The sequence below is a fragment of the Falco peregrinus genome, chromosome 2 (assembly GCF_023634155.1).
Source record: "Falco peregrinus isolate bFalPer1 chromosome 2, bFalPer1.pri, whole genome shotgun sequence".
NCBI classification, from domain to species: domain Eukaryota; kingdom Metazoa; phylum Chordata; class Aves; order Falconiformes; family Falconidae; genus Falco; species Falco peregrinus.
Genome location: NC_073722.1, coordinates 78,179,644 through 78,207,546, shown reverse-complemented (window position 1 = coordinate 78,207,546; position 27,903 = coordinate 78,179,644). Strand labels below are relative to the sequence as shown.

General features: G+C 38.2%; 1 protein-coding gene across 1 annotated transcript; it reads right to left on the bottom strand.

Annotated features, from left to right (window-relative positions):
* Positions 1 to 8,558: 8,558 nt before the first annotated feature.
* Positions 8,559 to 26,501, bottom strand: RBM46 (RNA binding motif protein 46). Its single transcript, XM_027779989.2, has 5 exons — positions 26,311 to 26,501; positions 25,391 to 25,552; positions 19,683 to 20,150; positions 17,499 to 18,281; positions 8,559 to 9,972 (listed from the first exon to the last, which is right to left on the bottom strand). Exons 2-5 carry the CDS (start codon positions 25,539 to 25,541, stop codon positions 9,947 to 9,949), a joined length of 1,428 nt encoding a protein of 475 aa, XP_027635790.2. The 5' UTR covers positions 25,542 to 25,552; positions 26,311 to 26,501; the 3' UTR covers positions 8,559 to 9,946.
* Between the last annotated feature and the right edge of the window lie 1,402 nt (positions 26,502 to 27,903).

Below are 27,903 nucleotides of genomic sequence, written 5' to 3'. Positions count from 1 at the left end.
CTGGGGGGGTGTCTGATCAGGTTTTCCTCTGCACTGAAGCCTATCACTATCCAGAATTTTCTAACAACTTGAAAGTTCAATATGTATTCAATTCTTCCTGAAGCAGAAAAGCTGCAGAACTAGAATGGAGCAAGGAATTTAGGTAGAAGGCTTAGCACCTAAATAAGAACGGTCAAAATATGCAAACTTTTTTTTCTCATTTTTTTTTCCCCTTACTACAGTAGTCTCCCTATCCCAGTTGATTGCTGAAAATTTAAGGAAAAATAGCTAAGAAAAAGTCAAGTCACACCTATACAGAAGAGCAGCTTCTTTCCATTATGAAATGCCGGTATGTCATGCAGTTGAAATGGATTTAACAAGCACAAATTCAGTATGAAATGGAAAAAACTGACTTTTCTGGCAAATAATTCTAGGGTAGGACAGCAGTAGTTCAGCAGACACTCTACTACAGCAGGACTCTTGTGCTAGCCTTTAATCAGCCCTAAAAGCAGGGATGGGTTTGAAATAGGGGGAGCAAACCAGGAAAGCTGAGCTTCCAGAAGACTGTAGGGTTAATCTGTTAGCTAGGTTTGTACAGAAGCATTTGAGATTTCGCTAAATGCCTGCCCTAACTGGTACAGCATGCACTATACAGCCCTTACCCCTAGCCTAAGAGCCTAAATAAGCATTAGTAGAATTGTTTACAAAATTTACAAGGTCTGATGCTCTTAAAGAATTCTTGTTCTACTTCAGGATGAAAATATTTCACGCTGTTAAGTACATAATTTGTCCAAATGATCCCTGAAGGACTTTCTCTGACAGACAGACATCCTATCCATCTGTGAATACCTGTATCCACATTGCCCCTGAACTCTCTGGTGAGAGCACCCAGCTCCAGCTCCTCTCAAACTGGAGACCTGTGGCTCACCAGTAGCTCAGCCCCAGGGGCCCCACAGAGAAGCCCAAATCGGGGGAGTGAGATCTGCTAACGCACAGTTCTCACCAGTTCAGCTGTGGAACAGGACCAGCTCGTGAGCTGTTGTGCAGGCTCACCAAAGCTAAGCAGGAGTTGAACTCCACATGCTTCACGGCTCGCTAGAGTCCTCATTCGGTCACCCAGTAGTTGCTGAAATATTAAACAAGCTTAACACGAGGTTGTGAAGCAGGAAAATACAGCTGATAGCTATTAATAGAGACAAGCTGCTACCAATACATAGAGCTGGTAGGTAGCTTTGAAAATGTATTGAGCTCAAAGCAAGAGAAGATACCAAAAGCTTGGGAAACACCCTCTGTATGTGGGAGAAATTAGTATTTTTGCAATAAAGTACTGTGACTTTTAGGAAACCTTGATCCAATTTATGTTGCAAGATTTGGCACCTTGTGGATTTTGATGCCTTTCTGGAAGATGTGCTTTCACCAGCTGGTGTTGGGCTTGCTCTAGAGGCGTTGTCATTAAATGAGAAGTTTAGGTCGGGTTGCTTAAAAATCACCATCAAAGATATGATGAGCAAAATAGGTTTAATCTGAATTTGTGGAAATTCAACTACATGAACCTTGATGGCAAGGTTCACTCTTATTACTTCTTACATGGCTTAACAGACCCCTTTGCTTTCTAAACTCTTAATAGAACTTAGGTGCAGCTAGGTCCAATCTAAGCCTCAGACTTGGAGAATAGTTTGTATCTAAAGGATGTCCAAGGTTTAGTCACAGTTCAAGGTTGATTGTAAGATTTAAAATAGCCATAGATTAAGCAGTGCTAAACATTTGCAAAACGAATCAACAGGGTTTACTTAAATTACAGAAGTGGTTTACTATGGATTCAGATGGTAATACTGATATTACTATGAGATACCTCCATCAGTTCACACACACCTGTACAAAAAGAGAGATGTAGAGAGATATATGACAAATGTACAAAAAATGTATACCTGTGACAAGTTCCTCTTGGGTTCAGTAAAATACTCACGGGAAATGCCTTGGCATTTCTCAACAGGCGAAGGGTTGACCCTCGAGGAGCAGGGGTATCAGCCCAGGCCCCATTGTCAGCTATTGGTGACAGCCGTCCCCCGTGTCCCCGTCCCCCCCAGCATTGCAAATGGGAGTTTGCAAGCTCTGAGCAGCATCCCGCTTGGTGAGATGCTGGTTGCAGCCCACTGTGGTCCAGGAGAGCTGCAAGGGTCTCAGTCAGGACTGCTGTTTATAAGGTTGTGAGATGACTGGCTTTACCTATCTGTGCATCTCCATCCTGGCCATGAGTCAGTAATTTTTCTCAGAATTCCAGTAGCAATGGTACCATTCAGGCTGGTTACGATCCCAATCAGGAATGTCACAGGACTCGGGGACTGATGGTCCCTGCTCTTGTTCTCTACCTTGGCCAGGCACCAGCAGTTCCTGGCACAGACAGTGTCGCTGCCACCTCTGTCCCACAGGAGTGGCTGGCACGGTTCAGCGGAGCTGGACTGCCCCACTCATGACACAACCACCAAGGCCGAAGGGGGGGTCCTGAGGCTGTGGAGTGGCCAGAGGAGGGGGCGAAATGCACCACCACAAGCATGTAATGGAACTCGGTGATGCGTTTGGACTACTGGGCAAACTGGGTGATGTGACTGTTTCCGCTGGTCTTCACCACCGCTTTCATAGCTTAAATCCTTGATTAGGATGAATGGATAAAATCAGTATGATTTCATGGTAGCTATGGTTTTTTTAAGGAAAAATACATGGTGAAGGTTTCATCAAATGTATGCCTTGGTGGTAAAGAGAATTCAGGCAGCTTTCTCTCATGAATGTTGCTTTAGGTAGTGGCAGTGTTTTCAGGGCATGGGGGGGGGGGGGGGTGTTGCCTTTTCTACATTTTTGTCTAGTTTACACAAAAAACAACAAAACCTTTTATCGTTGCTCCTATGACCGCAGTTTTCACTGTAAGACCTTCATGTGAGAAAGCTGCTCCCCCCTCCTTAGAAAGCTGGTGCTACAAACAAGCTGTCAGCCATTTTCTGATGTACCTCTATTCCCTGTATAAAAATAATGTATTAAACCCCAAACATCTCCTTGGATTCCATAAAGAATTTTGAGCTTTAGCCATAGCTATCCACAAGAGAGAACTGCAATTGTGCACTTACACTTTGCTGTGTGCTCCTCAAAATCTGTGTCACCCTGTAGCATCTTATTATTTTTTTTTGCACTTACCCAAGCCTTCCTTTGCTATTTAAGTTTGAGGCATCTCCTCCTCAGCTAGAATCACTTAATTCCTGAAAGATCACGACAGCTTCCTGCTGAGCCCAGACAGCCTTCCCTATAGATGTTATTCTGCCTAATCTTCCTGAGCCTGATTAACGTAAGCACCTTTAGCATAATTAAAGTATATACCTACAAACACCACAATGATCCTTATCACTTAAAAAAAAAAGGAGGGGGGGGGGGGGGCAGTTAGTATGGAAACTTAAAGGTCTCTTTCCTCATCAGTCTGAATCCAACCTCCTACTCTGTCTTCTCTAGGAGTGTGCTGCCAATAGTGAGTTCTGTCTGAGAAAAGGTACCGGGAAATGGAAAGAATCGTTCTTCCCCTCTCTCGCTGCTGTACCTGCAGGACAGAGCAAGGGAGACACCAGGATCTGGGACAGAAGGGCCCTGTTGCTGCAGGGACCCGCCAAGGCACTCAGCACAGGTAGGAATGTCACATACACTGCTTCAGGAGTGCCTGCCCACCTGAGGACAGCCCAGATCCAGGAGTTACATCCTCTCCTCAAACACAGGGGACAGAAATAGTTTGGCAGAAAGGAATACAGAGCCGAGATGGAAGTACACATCCAGGGAAAAACAGGAATCTCCAGGGCCATTCTTCTTAAAACAGTAATTATATCTTTTTTTTTCTTCATTAGAGTAACTACATAAGTATCACAGCCCAGAGGCAGGCCCCTGAATCATAAAGGGGTAAGGTTTAAGATGCCTCTCTTGTATTTCCTGTCGGTTTGATAAGTTTCCTTTGCTTAGAGAGCTATTTTATCCCTTGAAATGTTTTGACTTCTCCTAAAAAAAACACGTAACTCTGTGAATACCATTCTTGACATTCTAGTCTTTCGCTGTTTGCTTACACAGAGACATTTCCAGCTTTGACAAAGATAATTTGACTTGCTTTGGTTTGCATACACTAGCGAGCACTTCCCTCTGCAGGAAGCTCTAAGTAAATAGCAGCCACAGCCTCTGGCACTGGAAGAAAATGTTTGAGGCCTCAAGTGGTAACTCATGTAGTTAATTTAACTGAAATGGGTACTTGTTTCTTGGCGAACTGCCCTAGTGGTACAGTAATGTTTTACATTAAGTTTTCCATCAAGGTATTTATTTTTTCCCAGTGGATTCTGACAGCACATAAATAATCTGCCTTTATCCATGTAGAATATTCTAACACTGGTGCTTACAAGCATTACCCTCCTTGGACTGTCAGAGGAGAGAGGGTCATCTTTCATGTCATAGAATGGTTTGGGTTGGAAGAAGCCTTACAGATCACTAGTCCCACCCCCCCTGCCATGGGCAGGGACACCTTCCACCAGCCCAGGTTGCTCCCAGCCCCATCCAGCCTGGCCTTGAGCACGTCCAGGGATGGGGCAGCCATAGCTGCTCTGGGCAACCTGTTCCAGTGCCTCACCACCCTCACAGGAAAGAATTCCTTCCCAATACATAACCTAAATCTATCCTCTTTTAGTTTAAAACAGTTACCCCTTGTCCTATCACTGCAGGCCCTACTAAAGTCACAATAGTGAAGGGGCTCAGAAAACTCATCAACAGGCTCATCACCAGAAAACTGCAGCCCTCACATTCATAGTGGGAGGATAAAGTAAAGAGATTCACATCGATCCCATTGAAGAGCTCTGGCTCAAATTGTAAAGAATTTGTGACTCAATTTATAGACTGAATAAGCAGAAGGAAAAATTTCACCTCCTGTCTCAAAAATCTTGTTTATGAAGTTTTCACTAATACTGGTAATAAAGCAGAGTCACTTTTCAGTTACAGTTCAGTTACCTCGGCCTCTTCCCCAGGAGTGAAACTTAAATAAGCAAGCCACAACCCTAAGGAAGTCCTGAAGGACTGCATGATCATCCAGGCAACTCCACCCAAACGCCTCCCAAGTAGGAAGACAACGTTAACAACCGTGCCGAGATCAACATGCAGAGGAGTACGTTCAGAAACACTGCAGTTCCATGTCAGCTGCGGATACCGAATTCTACAATCTCAACAGCATCACAAGGTGGGACAGCTGAGCAGGTAAATGCCCCATGCTAATCTGCTGACAATAAGAGAATGAGCCGGAGCTGGTGATGCTTGTGCTCAACTGGAGGACAAACACACCGCACAGTAAGCCAGACGGCAGAGGAAAGGAAGACGTTTTGTGTTGAGGGGCGCAGAGTTTAGCCAGGCACACGCTGCCATGGCTTTCTAAAGGAACCCGACTTCCTACCTAAACTGAACTGTAGCGAACAGACCAGCCCCTGGGAGCTACAGCCTGGCGTGGTAGATGCTTCTGGTTCCTGCACTGCTTCATTTCAGTTTCTGATTGTGTCAATTACTTTGTGACAGTAAAACTTCTCTACCTCAACACTTCCCTCCTCCCACCTAAAAACTGCAATTTTACGCCTTCTTTCTGAAGCATCACAGGTTTTAAAATGCAGAGTAAAATCGCTAGTGCTTGACTTACAAGCCAGTACTGCACTTGAAGTTATGACCCTGGGTTACTCACCTCTTTCAAGTCTAAAACTTTATCTGATGGCTTAAAGAGCATTGTTGCATTCTCAAAATGTTAAGACTGGAACAATCTTGGTTTTGCAGGCTTCTTTTTGAAGATTAAGTGTCCTTATACTTCAAATTTCACCGGCCTTCAAGCAGTATGTAAGACTTTCTTTCAATTCCCACAAGCAGATATTTGCATTCTAGAGTCCTACATATCCCACCTGAGTTGACCGTGGTTGTGGTGTTTAATTGTTCTATGGCTGCAGTTTACATTGCTGGGGACTGAAAAGCTTTTCAAAACAAGGGCCAGGGGTAGAGAAATTGAGCCCTTCTGCAGTAAGGCCAAAGCTTTGTCAGTTGAATGGAACAGCTGGGGTATACTTAGATCTAATTCTTGCTAATGCTCCTCCATGGTAGTTTTGCAGTGCCTGTACCTTGGAAAAGGCCAGCCCTCAACCTGATCCCATATGCCTGATGCCAGTCCTGATACCCGGTGCCATTCTGGGGGCTCGAGCACTGCTTTCACAAGGCAACATGGGCTCTGTGGCCTGAAGAGGCTGTTATCACTGATGCAGCCTGCAATGCAGCGAGGACAGCAAGCCTTTTTACTTTTTCTGACTCTTAAACCAAATGGTTCAGCCACAGACAACTTGGAACAATTTCAAGGCTTTTAACAGCCTCCTTAGCACAGTGAGACACTAGTGAGGGGTCAAGGATGGAGCTCCAAATCACAGCTTTAAACCTTCCCTTTCCTTGGCTGTTTTGGGGCCCAAACGAGCTCCTTCTAACTGCAGGGAAGTGGTATTTAAGACTGCTGGATCATTACCTGTTTGCCTTTCTCTGGTTGTCCGTTAACTTGAACACTAAATATTGCGAAGAGATGCTAAACTGGTCATCCTTTGTTAGGCGCAGCAACTGTGATAACAAATTCACTGAAAGACTTTTGATAACTGACTTCTTGGGGTTTGCTCTTACCTCAAGAGCGTGGGTTAACCTAGTAACTCCCAGCTACTTGCTCTTTAAAACTGTTTCCTATTTAAAAGAAATTCCCATTAATTTAGTAATTCTGGTTTGTGTTATTATACAGGACACTAGTTCTCAGTAACAAATAGTCTTAGTTCCCCCCACCCCATCTACTGGGTTTTTTTCCCCATGTCAAAAACAGGTTGGAAGAGAGAGGCTGCTGCCACAACACGCTTGCTTCATAACATTGGCTTTGCCATCTCTCACCTGTTACATTACAAGGTAGTAATAATAATATTAAAAAAAAAAAAAAGAGAGCAAGCAGATGAAAAGGTAATTGTAAAAATAAGGACTACCTTTTCTTATTTAGGGCAACTTTTTAATACAGTGGGTTTAGCGCAAAGGAACAAACTTTGTTTCACTGAAGTCAGTAACCTCTAGTTTCAGAGGGACTTCTGGTTTCTACACCAATTATAAAACAGGATGGTGTACAGTTTCACTTTTATCAGTTATACAACAGTACCGTAAAAAGAGATGCAACACTATGTTCTCCCTTTGTCACAACATTTTTAGAAGAAATACATGGGTTGGTTTTTTTCAAAGGCTAATAAGCTCCAGTGAGACTTTTATAAATATGAAAAATATGCTTGCGATTTTGCACACTGATTAAGAGATTTTTAATTATCTGTTCTAAATAAACTTCAAACCCCCTGAATTACAGCTACAGAGTGCTACTGCTGCTTCAGCTGCTTATTCCTTACACCTTTGTTCTTACCTGCAAAACGAAGACCAAATTCTGTCTTCCACCCAGTACTCATTACACTCAAACATTTGATCATGGGTTTGTACAGTCACACTTGTTGGGTCTACTGAAAATGACTGCCAAGGTACACGCTGGCTTTAATAATTATGGGAGTTGCTAGTTTGTAATGAATCGGCCTTTTGCACAGATTGCTTCAACGATGCGAGCACAGTTAGAAATGTGAACAAGAAGGATGTTACATACCTGAAAAAGATAATCCCATGGCTTTCTACAGTACCAGTCAGTACCTCCTTTTGTTTGCTGGGTTAGTCAGCTCTCCTACAGGTATTCATTTTAATGCTATGCAATCTTTGTGCAGCCTGTCACACAGTTCCCTAAAGTACCTAACGATACCAATTCCACCTAGGTTTGGTTGGCCCAGACTTCCCTTAGAAGTATTACAAATATTGTTTTATCCGATCTTTCTTATACATGCTAAAAGTCTACTGTATTTTCAAGGTGTCATTAAAGGCATCTGTAACAAGAAATTGCAATAAAAAAGCAAGTCTTAATCAAGGCACCTGAAAATACAAAAATAAAGGTAATTTCAGTAGTATGTAGACTAGAATTCTCAGGCTGCCAGGAACAAATACTTTAAAATTAGTTCTCCCATATCTTATCAGCACTGTACTGTATTATTCTCCTTATCAGCACTGTACTGTATTATTCTCTCTCAAACACTGATTTTTGTCTTGGCCTCAGGGACCCACTTAGTTTAACCATGAAGTAAAGCAACAGTCCCCTCTTTTCCTCCCACAACAAAGCTTCCTAGGAAATCGTAACAGTTCAACAACTTTCAAATGTGATGGAAATTACTAAGCAAACTCACTTTCTAAAAATTACTTTTTTCAAGGTTTCACCAAACCACTTAATTACTCATCCTCTTGTTCAGCAAAGCACCTGCACTGGAGCCTCTGGCTAAAGTTTGCTACTAGAGAAAGCAAAGTGAATCCTGCAAAGTAAGTTTGTGAAGGTATGATGTATAAAATAATATTTTTTTTTCACACACACCAAATACTAACAACATAAATTTAATATAAATGTTAATTCAAGTACATAAGTCAAACACATGATTTCAACATTAACAATTACAACACTTAAAACAACTACTACGTAGCTAGTATCAAATGCAAATAAAATTAAATTGCTACAACTGCACCTAAATTATCATCAAAAGACAATTTAATAGGGTGATGAAACATGTTGAACCAAAATAAGTAATGGACCACAATAGTTGACTGCTTATAAGAAAACTTATTCAACTTTAAATCTTTCCATTGCATAGTTTTCTGTCTACATAATATTTGGTTTTGAGAAACACATTTCAGACAAAACAATACTTAAAACCAATACCTGCATAGGTGAGACCCTTAGACTCTTTAACATATGCTACTCGGCCCATTCCTTGACCAGGAACTGAAACTATATACTAAATTTCAAAAACGATCTACTGTATTAGTTTCAGATTTTTTAAAAAAAGGAAAAGAAAAAAAAAAGGCCTGTACTTTTTGTCATTCAATAAATAGAACACTTCACTGAGAAATGCTAGAGAGTCACAATAAAATTAAAAACAGCCCACTCAGAATGAATTACATATACCCGATTTAAAAAATTTAAAACTATTTTCAGTTCAATGCTAAACAATGTTTTTTAAGAAGAACACGGCCTGATTAGAAAGTGAGCAAGCTGCTGTTCAACATGGCTACTGCGGGCAAATAGGAGGGCTGGTTAAGAGGGATAGCCTAGGTAAGAGTAAGGCCTCTGTTTACACACGCATCCAGCAGAGAGGTGCTAACAGCAGAGACAACTTATTGAGCTGTACAGAAAAGTACATGGAATTTGTATATGTCAAGATTATATTTTTTTGTCCATTTTTGTTTTAAAGAATTATCTAAGGTATTGAACCTCATTGCTATGACTATAGAAATACATCTCCTGTAGCCTGATGGTATGTTGACATAAAGCCCTTCAAAATACCACTCATCCATTGATGTAATGCTATCACAGAAGCAAAGATTGTATTTGGACTTTCCTACCTATAAAACTTTGCACCAAGTTTGCCAGGGTGGTGTGTTTTTGTTGTTTTGGTTTTTCTTAAATGTTTGCTTAGGATTCATTACTTACAACAGAAGCTGTAAAAATTCTGCATGAAACTCAAAACAGAAGAGTAGGAATTGTAACAAATTATTTCAACACTAAAAATAAGCTACTGTTGTATAAACTATTACAGGTAATTAAAATTTTTTGAACAAATTATCTTTTCAAAACAAATTTAATCAAGCTAACAAAAACAATTAAACATTTGATTTCACTAATCTTTAAAGTGAAATGTTTAATACACATGTATGCTCTGAAGAATTATTCATCAACAAACGTGTAATGTGAATTTTTGGTAATTATCTATCAGTGTGGTGGTTCTTTTTCTTCTTTCGTGGCAAGATCCAAAGCAACAAATTCTGAACTTTTCTTCTTCTGGACAATTCAAGCCAAATAGGGTGTACACTTAGCTGCAGAAAAAGAGGGGGAAAGGCAGAGGCAGAGAAAGAGACACTTATTTTCAGCAAGCATACTGTGTTACCTATTCCAAGATGGATTTAAATCTTATACCAATGCTGCATTCTTCCCTTTCCTCTGCACCCCTAATATGAACTCAAATCATTCAATTATTTAGTCAACGGTTCAAGCAACACCACAAAGAACCTAGTAAAAAAAGAGAAAGAAAAAATGAGAACTTACTAACCTCAGGTTTTTTCCTAAAAACTTAATAAGATTCTTTGATACTGAACAGAAGTATTTTCTCAGCCTACAAATATTTGTTTTTAATGCAACATCACAATATTTCACCTCCACTGAACACAAAATATTAACAAAGACAACTTTAATGTGCATATTAAATCACTCTACTGTTGCATTGATCTGTTGCATCTTCTATGTATCACAGCAGCAGTATTTCATATTTTATATTTAACACTTTAGATCTGAATGTCTTATTAACTATGTACCAACTCCTGCTAGACATAGACTACATAAACTCCAACTTCACTGTGGTCATCAATGGACTAGAAGAAGGCACTAAATGCAATCCTGTTTTGAAGCGACTACTGAAATCAGTCAAGTTAATTCATGGATATACATAGCCCAATGTTTTTGCATCTTTCTTACTTATTTTTTCCCCAAGTTCTCCTACACAGGCCCAGATTTACAAATTTATGTTCCCTGTCTGTAAGCAGCAGCAACAGAAAACAACTGAATCTTCAGGACAAACCCTGGGTGACTCAGGTTAGAAGCTTCCAGCAGTAAACACTGAGCATGGATTTAATGCTATTTTCAAACTGCCTTATAAGCTTTTGAAAACCAATCTCACACTCAGAGAAGATGGTAATCCTCATCTTAAAAAATGAAAGAAGCCTCAGAAGTGACAGACATCCACACTTAAATTCATCCACAAAAGCATTTGAAAAAAGAGAACATTTACCCTTGTAGCATAGAATGCAGGACGTTAAAAAACCCTTCCTGCAAATCAGGAGACATTAGTCTCTTTCTTTCACGTGAAACTGACTACCCAAAGAAACAGTCTGTCACTAGTGTAGTAACTTCACTTCCAAACGTAAATTTAAACCCAAGCTGGAAATCCAAATAATTTAGAAATTACTGTGAAAAATGACTTAGTCACTTTAGGAGTAAAAACCATAATCTTCCTTTGTGTTACACAATCCACATGAACATCAGACTGGATGATCCATCAGCAGGTCCACAGCAGCACAGCTATGCTCTGTTTTGGAAAAAAAAAAACCAAAAAACTGGACAAAAGTAGTTCCACAAGCCTTCTCAGAGATGTGTCTGTTGGGGAAATAACTTTGAGACCAACTTCTCTAACGAAGAGCCCAAACAGTGCAGCTAACACAATGTCTCTGAAGGGGGCAAAAACCTGCACCAAACAGAATCATGACATGGTTTGGGTTGGAAGGGACCTTAAAGAGCATCTAGTTCCACCCCCCCCGCCATGGGCAGGGACACCTTCCACCAGCCCAGGTTGCTCCCAGCCCCATCCAGCCTGGCCTTGAGCACGTCCAGGGATGGGGCAGCCACAGCTGCTCTGGGCAGCCTGTTCCAGTGCCTCACCACCCTCACAGGGAAGAATTTCTTCCTAATATCTAATACCCTGGGAGGTTTACTCACCTCTACTAGCCCACTATATTGCGTTCAGGGACAGAAAAGTTACATATGCTTGCTCAGGGGCTGTGATAAAAACCATTATGTGTAAGTAATCCCGTAAGTATTTAAGACTTCTAAATTCATACTGTTTCAGAACCTCTTATACTACATTCTGAGCATTTCTAAAAATCCCTAAGAAAATAAACACCTGTTTAATAATCTGTATTTGTTAAACAAAGCCAGCAATTTCTGTTTTGCCTTTTTTTTTTTTAAACATCTTACATTTTGCACCCAGCTGTTGCTTGTTCCAACAGCAATATAGTTAATTTTGACAAAGCAAACCAAGCCAGTGTTGAAGAAAATCCTTACAACGGATATCCCTATAGTAAAATAAAAACATTTCACTTGAACTTTATGTCCAAAATCCAGGGCAGCTATCTATTGATACATTTGTTCCGAGGCCCAGATGCTGAGTACATGCTCTTGAACTAGTTTATACAAGTTTTATCTTTGACTTGTAAATTGCTACTGCATGCAGTATTTAAGAAGATTAAACAAGTGAATTCATAGTAGTGAGATATAACGCTTGCTCCATCTGTTTCAGTACCGTTTACTACATACATTTTATGTGGTGAACTGGAATTAAAGAGTTATTTACATGCTATAGTTATTAAAATGCTTTTCCTTATTTCAGAGACTTATCAGTACATTTTTAAATACTTTGTTAAATACTTTTAAGTACTGTCTTCTACCTAAAAATTAATTTCTTAAATTGTGCCTCAGTGAGATGCAACATGGATAGCATGTGTGAGTAATCAAAGAACATCCTATTGTTGAATACATGTCTAAGATCTGCCAGATCCCCAAAACTGAAGAAACTACCACAACTTCTTAACTTCTTCCCCATCACCCTTAAGTCAGACTCAGCAGGAAAAGAACTCCCCAGGACTCAGTCTTTGCTACAGAGGGTGTTATCTTAAGGACCAGAAAGAGGTTCTGACATCTTCTGGTATTTCCTGATACCAGTGGAATTCCACCAGCAGTAAGGGAAAACAAAAAACAAAAATAACCACCATGAACCAATCATTCTCAGAAGAATGGCTTCTGGTGGTTACTCTTAGTAAAGAAAGGGAGGTGGAAGCTCTCCTATAATTCAGAGCACATCTATGCAACTTCGAGTTCTCTTCTGCCTATACATCAAAGTCATCCAGACAATCTAGCTTGATTCTATAACTAAAAAGCTACATTACTGATGCAAAGGGCCTGAATGACAAATAACGCTTCCTGTTTGGAACTGATTCTGCACTGACACTGCTTCTGAACTAGAGGTAGAATACAGAGTGTGTTAACTAGCACAACTATACAGTCTCCAATTTGGACCTGCCTCACATCTAATCAGTCTCCAGGGCAGACAAGAGTAGGAAGTCTTACTCGACACACATTCAACAGCCAAGCACAGTTTTGCAAATGTTAAGGTGTTGCATAACTTCTAAAGACACAGATTTATTTGCATTGAAATGAGATTCAAATTAATTAAAAAGGTACTAATTTCTTCTACGGTGCATTCAGGTTTTTTTCTTTTTCTGTTCCCCACTGCCACCCCACCTAACAGTTATCTTCTGATATTTCAACATGTAGCTCTGCTCCCCTTCTCACACATGGACATCCAGACATGTAATTTCCATGTATGTAAACAAGCCTGACTGTTTTCACTACCTTGATCTGTCCATGATTTACCCAGTAACATTAAAATACAGGTTATTCATCTTTCAGTGAAATGCTACTTTCTGTATTTTCTCCAAGCATCATTTTCAAAATATTCAGGTGACACCAAGTGGTTAACTGTTGTACTGCTATCTGTTCAGGGCTACTGTTATGTCAAAGTAAATACAGAAATACCTATCACCAAAAACAAGCCAACAGAATGCTTTGAGATTATTAACAGTCCAATTTGAAAATTCTATCAAAGCAGCCCATTCTCATTCACTTACCTTAGTCTGCTTATATGCTTTAAAAAGAAAACTTGTACACACCATCAAAAAATCAAGTGGGCCAAAAAATTAAGTTCCTGCAAGAGAAGTTACTTACCAGAAGGAATTATTCCATGTCCTCTTTGTATACTCATGCTTTTAGTGAGTTGCTTCCAAGAAGAAACACACTTACACTTTTCCTCAAAATCATTGCTACTTATTAGAAAAAACAAAACCAAACACAAAAAAAAAACCCACACACCGCAAAGAAAAACCACAACACATGCATCCATGCAGCATCATTAAACATGTCAAATCACACAACAGACTCTTCAGTGAGAAGGTGGGATCTTGTGCCACAGCTCGTAACTCTTCTTCAGCTGCAGATGTCTCTTTCAACACAGTGTAAGTATTAAGTTGGAACAAAAACAACTTCTGTAGATTAGATAGGAAAATAAACTTTCTAGACTCCTTAGGGCTATGTTTCAGTATCACGACAATGCCAACATCCAAAAAGAGTTTTATCAACATGAAAAAGATGTATCTTTCCAAAGTCTGCCATGAGGTTTGCTTTGAAATATGGTTCTGTATACTCTGTGCAGGGCCAAATCCTCAGAAACAAGAATGCACAAGAAGCCATGAAAAGAAAAAAGTTTTAATAGTTCAAAGAAAACAAGACAGCATTACTAGCACTACGCCATTACACAGAGAACTTTTACAAACCAAACCTGGGATCTGGGAATTCTGCTAAGTAAGAATTCACATTAATTGTGATCATATAGCACACTGAAGTACTCAAAGTACTGTTAATTTAAGCTCACCTTAACATGCTTTCCCTGTAGCACTTGTATGATTGAAGCTATGGTTGAAGAGAGAAAAATCTCAACACATACTTTCTTCATTTTTTTAAACTTGTCTGCATTCTGGATTTGACCACAGCTGTGAATAATCATTCTTAGTCTAACTGGTTTTTTGTTCTGGTGATTCTTTCCCAAAAAAGTACAGGAGAGAAAATACTATCTTTAGATAACACATCTGTAAGCCACAAAATGGGCAGGTATGCATGGTCAAGCATAGAACCTGAAGCTGTCTTCATTCTTTTTTAAAGAAGGAAAGTCTCACATCACTATTTCACATTTTGCATCCTTTTCGTGTTCAGATTACACAGGTTATAAAAGCTTTGGCCCTAATTTTCATAGCTATAAAAAACCAGAAACAGACGCTCAACCAGTAACACCACCCACAGTGTGCACAAAACCAGGCACAGATATTTCGCCATTGTATTATTAAAAATAAGTAACTCCCATCACTTTGACCATCTGAAAGCAACGCCTTTTGGAGGTGACCTACTAATGCAAGCCAAAAATACCACTGCTAAAGTGGAGACTGATTAAGGCTTTGTGTTTTGGAGATTGTCCTTCCTCTGAGACCTTTTGGGCATGCAAAATCAAAACCAAGGAGAAGCAAGATTCTAAGCAAGAAGAAAAAGCTTGTTTACATTTCAGTCATGCATTGCAAAAAAAGGCATCACAGTCAAGCCTAAAAGAAGTCTGCCACAAATTCATCCAGAGGAAAAATCTCACCACAGCCTAAGTATCAAGAGGCTTCCAGAACAAGTGCTAAGTAGCAGTATGAGGAAAAGAAGGATGGCAACACTATTTTAACAGTTTGCTATCAGCAGTAGCTTTTTCAATCCACCAAAACTAGAACAGGTGAGAAAAAAAGAAGAAAGAAAAAAAAAAAAGAAGGGGGGGAGGGGAATAGAGGGGAACAGAAAAGTCTTTCTTAAAGAAGTTCTCAATAACAAAAGCAGCCATCACTAAACAGGACTCCACTTAATCTTTCTGTTACTATTTCTCCTTCCATTTCCCTGAAAATTTACTTTCACTGGGCCAAAATTACAAAGTAAAAGCATTTTAATAAACACTGCTTTATCTGTTCTCATTTGTCCTCCTTACATTCCTAAAGCAGAATTGAGCTTTAAATGCTGTGGATGTAGTCCTGGGCCCTGTACGCATGCACAGCTAATCAGAAAAGGATTATTTACTGTACTGTACAATGTCATCGTGCTTCTATCCAGAGCTGCACTATACTGGATCAAGTCTGATGCCTCAGACACACAGTAGGCACCATCCACAGAGAATGCCACCGCCCTTCAAACCTGGAAGTCCATGGCTTCAGAAGCCTGATATTCTAAACCAAAATGTGAAAAAAACACAGCAGTCTGTTAATAAACACAAATAATAGTATTTAAAGCACAATGTGCTTGAACATCCCAGATAATAGAAGAAACTTTGGAAGAACTTGCCTACCACCACTCTGAAAACCGAAACACTCCCTCCCAAACAAGCCTGACATTGCTTAATTTCTGAAATAAATTAAAAAAACACCAAACAAACACACCAACATACAAAAAAAAACCCAACCCACCACCCACAAACTAAAAAAAAACCTCCAACTTTCTGCGCATAATTAGACAAGAAACTAGTTTGCATTATCTGAACAACCCCATCATCTCCAATGTAATTCTTCACAGAAATAATTCCGCATGGACAGGAAAAAAAAAAAAAAAAAAAAAGAAAAAAGAAAAAAAAACCCGAATCTCTGGCTCTGGGATTCATTAGGAACATTTTTTTTTGTAGTAACAGGAAAATATTTATGTTGCTCTAAAAAAAGACTAGCAAGAATTCATTTCATGATACAGCATCTACTGATCTAGTCATGCTGAAAGAAACCATGTAACAATAACACAGGAACTTTAGCAAATCAGAGAAATTATGTGATGGTTTGTAATATGTGCCAACTTATAAAGATCAGTCCTATTTCATCTTCAAATATAGCAGGATATAAAGGCCAGAAAGAGAAAACAAGCTAACTAAGCAGAAAAGAAATGTTTAAAAGAACAAGCGGAATAAATTATACATAGCTTTGTCTGGAAGTATGAGGAGTTTTCAGACCATTATAGTAAGTCTCCGTAACAGCCTTCAAATCTGAGTACCAAAGAGCCAAAATTCCACTTTCTTTGAGGATGGAGTTTGATCTCCAATTGATAGCTGCAATTACTAATGAAACAACCTGGCACTAGGAATCAGTTCTCTGTTCTGAATGCTGTGTGCTGAATGTTCTGAAAAATGCTGGGCAGGAACTAGATGGCAAGTGTTCTGTTTTGTATTATTTACATAATTAATTTCCTAGAGCTCCACGGATAACACTGTCAAAACTCCAATGATCTGTCATCTCAGTTATGAAGAGATTTTACCATTGCTTTTTATAATATAAAAAATTCCCTTTTCTAGCAGCTGCATGCTAATTTTAAGAAATGCAATATATACAAATGAAGACACTAGACTTAGAAATTAAATAAGAATAACTGTATCCATGTTTTATCCCATTTCTGGTTAAAAAAACAATTTAAAAAAGAACAGTAAGTGACAGCACTTGGATACTCTGCTATAGCTTTAGGAACGTCTATAAAGAGCAGTAAGAAAAGCTTCCCAAACCTATTTATTTATCTGAATATGGATCTAACACTTCTGTTTTCCCTTTATGTAATAAATTAAGAACACAGCCTTTCAAATAAATTTTCGGCATCATAATCATCACCCAGAAGACCATATACCTAAGTCACTTAGCATGTCATCTAGTTCTTCTTTGTAAGTCATTACAGCAGATAAAAGGAAGCAAAAATGACCCTAGCACTGCACTGCAGATGTTTACACACTGTTTCTTCAGTTCTCTCACCTGATGGTCCAGACTCAACTGACAATGTAAGAAATAATTATTCTGTGGACTAACTTGTATTTTATATAAAGATACACACCAAGGCAAGATACATAGACAAAGAACAATATTAAAGTAACTTTTCTAGCTTCGTTTCTTAAGAACTAGTTGACAACATTTATGCTTACCTAGATGTAGAAGTGTGAACTGTGCTGCCAATTCCTTTGCACCTTCTACTGTTGTACAGAGTTTGTCTGGCATGAAGTAACTCTGGGAACCATCAGCTATACTCGGAATAAGCACCTTGTACACCAAGAGAATTCTCCCATCCTGACTTGTGGTTGAATACAGGTAGTATTCTGGCGGTGCCCAATTATTTTTATTGCAAAAATAATCCAGGTGCATTGCTGCAGAACTGAAGTGACTGGATTTTAAAGAATACATGCTAATTGGAGTAAGCTTTATTCCTGGAAAAAAAGGGTATGTACATCTTTCAACTTCAGGGGGGCTTGGACTGTGCTGACCATTAAGACGAACTGAAAGACTTGCTGGTTTCCCTAAGGATTTTTGATGACCATCTTCTTTGTTAGGAAACCCTGAGAGATTTTCTGAACCAGGACCTATCTGACCATTGAAATGTTGCTTCCAAGTATTTTCTTTGTTAACTGGCTTTGCCAGTGTCACCTCAATACTAGCTCCATCAATGCACTTCCCATTCATTACAGACATTGCAGCAATGGCATCTTCTCGGTGGAAAAAATGAACAAACGCATAGTCTCTCAGCTTCTTTACACGTTCCACTACTCCTGGCTTGAACTTGTTGAATTCAGCTTTAATTGTGTCCTCTGTAGTAAACATCATTAAATTTCTTACATATAGTACTTTAACTCTTTGCATTGTTTCTTCATCGACTTCTTTCTCAGGATCTGCCCAGTCTACTTGAATAGCATGGCCCCAGAGCTGGAATGTTCCTACAGCAAAGCAGTATTACATCAATAAGAAATATGCGAAGGAAAACAAAATCATTCTTATCAACTACCTCTACAAAAAGCAAACGTGATGCATGACACATGAAACTGGTTTTTGTTGCCTGCATCTACTTAAAGCAAAATATGTAAAATATTGCTACTTTAAATTATTAAAGAAAGTAAGACACTGAAAAAATTCAGTGTTCTATCTGTAACCTTTAGGTTTATTCAGCAACATAAGCTGTAATAACAGATTTTGTGATTCAGTGGCATGCATATACATGCATATATCAAGCAAACATAAGCAACACTGTTTTGCTAGTTAGTAAACACAGCCTCCTCAGTAATATATCTACTTTAAAAACTAAGGTCAACACCTGGAAGAAGTAATCTAAATGTATATGCACTAGCACGAGCCTTACTCTATGTTGCAGCAGACACTGAAACCATGAACTAAAAAAAAAAAACCCACATTGTTACTCATTTCAAGCCACCACTTTGCATAATCACACAAGTAGTTTATTTTACATTCAGTGATATTGCCATATTTCTCCCATTATTTTACAAGGCTTATTTAATAGGTAACACTTCTTCCTAACACTGTCAGCAATCAACGTGCAACTTGCCTACATCTTTGCCTTAATAAATAAGAGTTTTGTCATTCATTTCAGCAAGGCCAATGCTGTATTATCTGGTTTAACAACTTTGCTTCTCAAACTATTTTGTTTCATTTCCTGTTTAATTTTTCTTCCTCTCTCTTCTACAATTTCCCTTTTTAACTGTACCTTCACCTAGTCCCTCCTCTTCCACTATATTTAATCCCTTATACTTCCCCCTCTCAAAATGAATAAAGGTGCAAAGAAAAAGTTGTCTTCTATTTGTTAAACTCTTAAAATTATTTTCTAGTAAAAGATTAAATACCCACTTTCAACATATTTAAAGTATGAAACAGCAGTAACATCATTTGTGACACTCAAAGGTAATAAGGAACACATTCCAAGTAGTTTATTTTTTAGGCTCAGCTTTAAGAGAATTCATGTACAGGGCCTAGAGCATGCAAATGAAAACTGGATGGACGCCCAAGCAAATACCTATCTTGGTGTAAATTACAGTAACTTGTGCTTATAAAATCAATGGCTGCTCTTTCATTCTCAGAATTGCTTAAATGTTAAAAGCCCAGCTTCTTTCCTAAAAAAATAAATTATGAAATACAAACCAAAAAAACCCCGATTTATGAATGAAAAAAAACGAAGCCTCTTTAGCTGAAAGGCAGCACTGCAGTTTTGTAACTCTCAAAATACCTTAAAGAAAGGAAAACAAGGATGATCATCCACACCCGACACCCCCCACAAAATGGAGACAGATACTCCCACAAAAACTAAATTTAATTACAAATAGGTTTACCTGGGATTAGCCGTCTTCTAGCCATTGCAGCTGCTCTGTGAGATTCATATTCTACAAAGGCAAAGCCACGATTTTTTGTTTTGTCAGTGGCATTTGGATAAACAATGACATCCACCACTCCTTCTGTAACTTTTCTCATTTCATTCAGTATTTCTTCTTTCTTCTTCTCTTTTGGAATTGCTCCAATGAACAGTCGGCAGTTATCCAAGCTTACGCAGACACCAATAAATTTCCCTGGACGAATTTCATAATTATTTAGAATCCTGATGGCTAGCTGGGCGTCCTCTTTAGTAGTATACATCACAAAAGCATAGCCTCGATTCTCACCACTAAATTCCATCATCAGTCTGAACTCATAGATTTTCCCAGCTTTCTCAAAAACAGGAACTAATTCATCTTCATACATATCACGAGGAATTTTACCCACAAAAACTTCACATCCACGAGGTGGTGGAGGACCTTCCCAACCTTGAAATAAATCATCCAACAACAATCTTAGTACAAATGCCAGATAAGCACACTTCACATCCCCATAATTTGCAATTGGAAGTTATTTACTTATTTTTAGTCTCAATTTAGAACTAGCATGTTCTCATCCATTATTTAATTCTTATTTTTGCTATGTTTAAATAAAAAAATGCTGTAAGCCCATGATCTGTATTTCTTCTAATTCCATCTTCTGCTTTTTTCACTGAAATCTCTATGCCAACCCACTGAACCTAGCATTATTAAAACACTGATAGGTTTGCTATAAGAGTCCACGTTTCAATTATTTTTTGTCCTATAGAATTATATGTCAGTTTATTAATACAATCAACAGGTGATAACTGAGAAACAACTTAAGTTCTTTTTTCTACTCTAACATTCAGAAGTTGCAAATGTTTCTCTGTACTTCTTCCCATATTTTACGAAATTTTGGTCAGGGTCCCCAGTGCAGTATTTATTTTTTTTCTTCCTTGACATCATTCAGAAGGACCAAATATTTTGCCTCCACCTCCTCCATTCATCCACTAAAACAGGACTCCCTAAGGAAGGCAGGATACAGAGCCATCCTTTCTTCAACAGCCAAAAAGACTGAACACTTTTCCTCTAAAAACAGACCATGCTTTTCACAGGCTGGAGCTGGATGTAGGAAAAAAGAAAAAAAAAGAAAAGAAAAAAAATCCACAGAACAAGCCAGTCCCTAGTTCACATCTGAAAGTTACAAGAACATCCATGCCTCTGTCCTTAAGCCAAGGACTTTAATACACTCTTTTATATCTCTGCATAGGTACATTTAAAAACATGGAGTTATAGTCTGCAAATATGGCACTCCACTTTCCCAAAATACACATTTCAAAAAAAAAAAAAAAGCTTGAGTTTTTTGTAACAAATTAGACGAAACAGAAGTTTCAAAGGCAGACAAATAGTCAAACCATAGCTAACAGCTTTTTCTGAAGCTCTGACAAGAAAGGTTCTCTGCATGACAGAAAACAAGTACAAAATTGGCAGAAACAATTCATACAAAATTTGTTAAGTACTAGTATGAAATGACAAAGTATAAGGAGGTAAAGTGAAAAAAATTATTGAAAAATTACTGTTGACAAGTTAAAACAAGAAGGTAATTAAATACTTTGGCTTGAAGCTCAGGATAAATTGTATTTAGATGATTTTCTAATTAACTTAAAACTTTTTCCTTCATATTAGTATCAGCAAAGGGCACATAATTTACTCGTGAAAAAAAATTTAACAGAATTGAGAAATTTTTGCCTTCTCACAGAATAAATTTTCATCTATAAACTGTAGACTAGGAACTACATAGTACACGGGGAAGCTACCAAGGCATCAGAACTGATATGCATTTGGAGCCACGCTGCCACGGCTTATCCAGGAGAAAGTCTGGCCCTGTTCCATGCAGCATTCAACATCTTTATCATGTTCAGCTTTATAAACATTTATGACCACTTCAGCTGAGGTCTGACAGGACATGGCAGGTAATCCAGTTTGCAAGTTAGTACTGCCATCACTCACATCATGCCAGTCAGTTGCCCACCTAAAAAGCACAAACTAACAGTACATTTAGGAGCTCCAAAGACAAAAACAACTGCACACCTTCATGAGGAAAAGAGAAGGCTACGCTTGGCTGTGTAGGAAAGTAATGTAATTCAGTAACAATGTTCATTTACTAACTAGACAAACTTTTACAATCATCTTCAGCCTGGTAACTGATTAAACATCAGTTTTCAGTAAGTAAAAAGCCATCTACCATTCAAAAAGACACCCTTCTTATTTTAGAGCTGCATACTAACTTAGCATTCCAGCACATTATGGTCAACTGGGAGTAAGTTATGACTCCTGACTTAAAACATGGTCTGTGCCACATTTGCCAACGAGCAACATATAGTTAAAGCAAGCATGGAAAGAACTACCCAAAAGCACCATTCCTCAAGTAGTTCCCATAGTTCCCAACTGACCAGACCATTTCCTTGACTGGGTATTTGATTCATTCACAGATGATACATTATGGGATTCCTTTCTTTGCAGCGGTTCAAATGATCAAACTTCAGTGAACATTATAGTAATAATCCTCCCACTGTTAGTGAGATCCATGTAATCTCAACTTTTCTTCCATGTAATTCTAATGACTTACATACCTAACGGCATTATACCTGCAACAATCTAAGCAGAGGACTCAAACAAAGCAATGCAAATTCACAATCTTAAAGATTTGGTTTTCCTCACTCTACAGGTACATTTTCCACACGTGGCATAAACTGAACAAGAACTGTGCTGCTGCCAATTGGGGGGGGGGGGGGGGGCGGCGGGAATAGTATTTTTTAGGGCAATTTTGAGCCAGAAGAGTTGCTTGCTCTGGGTAATGTGCCAGTCACATAAATAACATGATAACAGCAAAACAGAGCTGACAGTGAGACCATCTCCTTTGAGAGCAACACAAGTTTATAGAAATCACATCTTACACAAGCAAAATTCACAGTGAAACTCTTCATTTACAGTTACTGTAAACTTCTTACAAGCCATCTCAAACATTCAAGACTCATCTGCCTGGAAAACCATTTATAGTAACTTGGGGTAATTCTCAGCCTAAGGAAGTATAAAAACTCATGAAAATTTAAAGGAGAGGTATATAATTAATGTCAATGAACAGCTGCAACAAAAATATACCTTGTCAAACGCATCTAGTTACAGAAATTCAATTAAATTTGCCAAACACATATGCTTAATACTGCCTAATGTTCTAATTAAAAATCATATTGATAATGTAACAAATGTATTACATAATTTAAGAACAGGCTGAGACCTCAAAGTAGTCAGTGATTCCCTGCAGTTCTTTTTCCAGTGCCATTTGCAAAATAATTTCACAAGGCTTCCTTTGGCTATTTTATATAGCCTAGTAAAAGTATGTACATACTTTTAGACTTGGAAAAAACTTCCCAACTTCCAGAAAAAAATAATTTTGATGCAGCTGTTATCTTAAACTACGTATAGCAATGAGCAATACAGTTCATGCTTACAAGCATGACTTACAAAGATAATGGATTACAGGCCACAACTGAGAACTAACTGAAACAGCAGTACAAAGAATTTTCCTTCTTTCTGCTTGTGTAAGTGCATAATCTGACTTAAAAAGATGCGTTACTGTGCTCCATGGGATACAACCAAGACTAATGGCAAAATTCTTCTACACAGTTGATGTCAACAACTGGAAAAACTATTCAAAATAGAAAAAATGCTTCATAAAGATTTAAGGCATTTGACATATTTCATCAGAATAACAAGCAATGTTAAGATAAAGGGAAATGACACAGTATTATTACAGAGAATTACAGGTACTAAGTATTTCATAAGGAAATTTCAAAAAAACTATCTCAGACTAGAAATAAAGCCCAAATTCAGCAGCAATGACACTAACCGTTTTAACAAGGTAAGTGCAGGAGGAGATAATCCCACCTTTCAGAGCTCTCAAAACCAAAGCTAGATACTAATCTGAACATGTGTCTTAGCCAAAAATAGTCATCAGGCTCAGCACCGTAACAACTGCAGAAAGTAAATGTGTAAGACATATAGAAGTTCAGACTAAATGATATAGAAGCAACTTAATTTCTTAACGTATTCCTGAAACGGAAAAAATGACATTTTGGTAGGGAAAAAAACCAAACATAAATTTAAACGCTTGAACAGAAGAACAAAAAAATAAAAAAAACAAAATGAAAAAAAAAAAACCAAAATGTATCTACTGAAATATTCCTCCTCCGCTGTTCAAGTGCCTTAATTCAAAACAATAATAAATTCAATCATTTGGGTTTTATTAATTTATTTAACAAACTTTCAGCCTTTGCATCATGAGATAAACCCACTAGTTTCCAGCATTCGTATAAGCACGGATTAAAGCTGAATGATCCTGCAACATCTTCAAACAAAAACACCCTTTAACAGTCCTACTTAAAACTAAACAAAAGCTTTTCCTTGCACTACCTGTGAGCATTACTCGCTTTCTGTAAATTAAATCTGCCGCAGCAGTTTTCAGCAAAAGTATTTTAGCAGGGAATAGGGCTATTTCAAGAGATTTATTATTGCCAAGTTACTTAATCACAGTATCAGACACGTTTTTAAAACAGCATTTAATATACAAGGAAAAAATCAAGTCTTCCAACACAGTAACATCCTGAAATGTTTACTAAATCAAATAGCCACTGTTTCAAAATTGCAATATACACATTCCATATAGTGCAGGATTTAATTCTTCTTTTTTTTTCCACTGACTTTACTGGAAATATAATTGGGCATACACAAAAACAATTCAGTGGAAAAGTTTGTTTTCACTGCAGCAGTAGCTTCCCAGTTCAAGCATGTAGGTCTCCTTTCTGCATCATGACAATAAATCCCAAATCACCATACACTCACCAAGAGGACTGTAGTTTTTATAACAATCTCTGTTATCCTCTGAGATTTTTATCAACTGTTATTTTCTTTTTACATATGGATACATACTCAACAATTTCTGTCTTCCATTGTATTAAGTGAAAGAACAGTAACACAGGAATAATAAACTGTTGTACTTCATTGTTAAAAACACATCCAACGAAAGATAAAAGCTCCAGAAGTTCAGCTATCAATTTTTCTTCTCAGAATGAAGGGGTGTGGGGGTAGTTATGTTAGATATGGAGAACAGATTAGTCAACTCTGAAAACAAAATGAGTTATACTATATTCACTGGTACCACTTCAGAGTCTGTTAACAACAAATATATACATATATATACACACACACACACACAAATGCTTTGGCCAGTGCAAGTGGAAAGACAATAAATAAAAGTAGGTTATGCTTGGTTTCATCAACTTGTTTTTCCCCTTCTGTGCGTCTAAGTATTTTCAAGCATGTTCTCAGTAATATGGAACACACTCAGTATTTTCAGCTCCACATTCCTTTTGCTACCTGTCAATTTTAGCTGTTCTTAAATCGGTGACTTCTTAAATCCAACGAGAGCAAATGTTCAACATAGTCTAGGACAAGAGATCTCAAAACTGCTAGAAACTGTAAAGCACATCAAGACGCTGAGCACCTTGTGTTTCTTACACTCCTCCCATAAGCACCTATTAGTGGTCACTGTCAAGATACAGGGCTACGCAACTTTTCAGCCTGATTAAGTATAGCTCTCACTGGAAAAAAATGAACTTCAACTTTGTAATCTGAAAAGAAACACCTACCTGGTGGAGGACCACCGAATTTTCTTTGCCCATTTTCCTGAACCATGCTGTATCCAGTCTTCTCCATCAGGGCAAGTAAAGCAGCCTCATTCTGAGTGCCACTTCGGATTTTGCCACATCCATTTGCTGCAGCTTTACTTTCCTCATGCATATCTGCAATAGCTTCAACAGAACATTTCCACTATTTCAGTTCAGATAATTCTAAATTGTTAGATGTACAGAGAAGCTACCAAAACACAGGAAAACAACTTACGCTATACTTGCCTGTTTACTGTGACTTTGTTTAGCATAAGGCTTCAGTCCTATATCCAACTACTATCATCTATATAATGCTTTCAAAACATTGTTCTGTAGCTGTGATAATCTTGAACCTTAACCAGCAACTACATAGTCTATATGCTAACTTTTGTTAAGTGGTATCACAACTATTTTCTAAGTATGCTGCCCTTCAAGTAGAATAACGAACTCTTTCATACATCACATTATTACAGTTGCGTAGCGACCTATATGCTACTCAATGTGACAAGTTCCACTTTTTTATTGCTGTATTTTATAGAAAAAACAATGATTTTTCAACTATTTTAGTACAAAAATACTTAAGAAATACATTAAGTCCATGCCTATTTAATACAAAGAATTCAAAGAATGAACAAAAAAAATTAATTTAAACCAATACACAACAAAACCAGGCAGAACTGTCTGGTAAAACTAAGGGGCTTAAATAAACCCACCTCTGGGATTCTTGTTTTCATTACTTTATTCATTTTCACTATTTCCAGAACTAAAAAAGTTTATCAATATAGTTGTTGCTGTTGTATCCACTATTTCTCTGGCATGCCATGATCTAGTTCGGCAGCTTTATGTTTCTGTCATCCAGGTGACAGAAAACAATGACACCAAGGAAACTGTTTGGTACTTACAACTTTGCTAGTCAAGCCTTCAAAAAAAATTAACTTTCAAGTCAGATATTTTTTTTTCCCCAACTGATCTCTTCTTTTCCCAAGATTTTCTGCGTTAAGGTCTGCAATACTTGGACAAGCAATCTTCTTCACCACTTCAATCCTTTGTGTAAATGGTATATCCAAGTGCTATGCCACTCATTCTCCAAAACAAATGCTGCCAAAAAAAACCACCACCAAAAAAATAAGCTACAACTTCTGTTTGTCATTTAACTTCCCTTGTATATTCAGCTTGCTTTGTCTCTAAGATCAGACACAAATAAATCATGCCCCGACACATCAGCAGTTGATTTTTTTTAAAAGAAAAAGTCAAAACCAGCTTAAATTTCACATAAACGTTTCCTGTCAACCCACTATTGTCTGATGAACAACAAGGCTTCCTAATTAAGGCCTCAATTAACAAAGTATCTGGAAAACAGAGAATAAAGGCAACTAAATCAAGGGCAGTGAAGAGCACACAAGCATTCACGTGCCTATCTCTTCATTACGCTTCCACTACTTAAGGCCCCAAGAAACCAGTTACTGCAAGCACTGCAGTGAACTGGAAAGTTGTGTCACTGAACTGAACACTTCAAAAGGGAGGGAAGAAGGGTTCAGAACGGTTACAACTGCATCCTTTTTCTACAGTCTGAAGCTCAAGCCACCTTCTTCTCTTCAGCTTATCACTTCTGGTGTTTCTGTACTAACTAAACCATTACTTTTAAGTTGATTATCCAAATGAGCAGCACTGTCTACACAGATTACCTAACAGCTATGTAACTCGAATTAGTAACAATAAAGCCGTATATATTTCCTAACGTCCCAAATGTTACCCCACACAGGTTTTCAAATGATTGCTCTCACCCTACACAAGCAGTTGCCTCCATACTCAAAAGATTAACCATACCCATGGTTGCTAGTCTTTTTATTCTTAAAAGATTCCACTGAAAACTACCCCATTACCTCAAATTAAAATCATTTTGCATAAATTTAAGTTTTTTAAAAGATTGTACCTTGTATTTATGGAATGATCAAGCCCCTTCCACTGCCACACTTATGCATGTTATGCAATGTTATTGTCCAGAGGTGGACTTCCCCCCTCTCCACCTCCCCCAAGGCTTAAGTCATTTCAAATGTGCTTTGAATCAAAGTAATAATGAAACCATTCTTCAATGCATTCTTTCCACAACTGCCTTCGTATGACATTGTAAGAGATTCTACACTTTCCTTAACAAGAATGGCGACAGAAAAAACACAACTGCTATTTTTTTCCATCCCAGAAAAAAGACAACTTTTTGTGGTATTTTTTTTTTCCTACCAAGCTGGTATTAATTTTGGGGCAGGTATCCATGTAAGCAACCACTCTGGAGAAGTTTCTGACACCCACCACCAGCCATTATAAAAGCCAAACCCCAAGCTCATGGCTTCATCAAAATGAGATTCCAGAAAAGGAGGGTAGAGCATAAAAAATCCCCCGACAGGCACCAGCATGTTGCAGGCATGTAACACCACGGCTCCCGTTTGGTGTCCCACGTCCTTCCAGCAAGTTAATTACATTTACTGTGTTTCACAGCC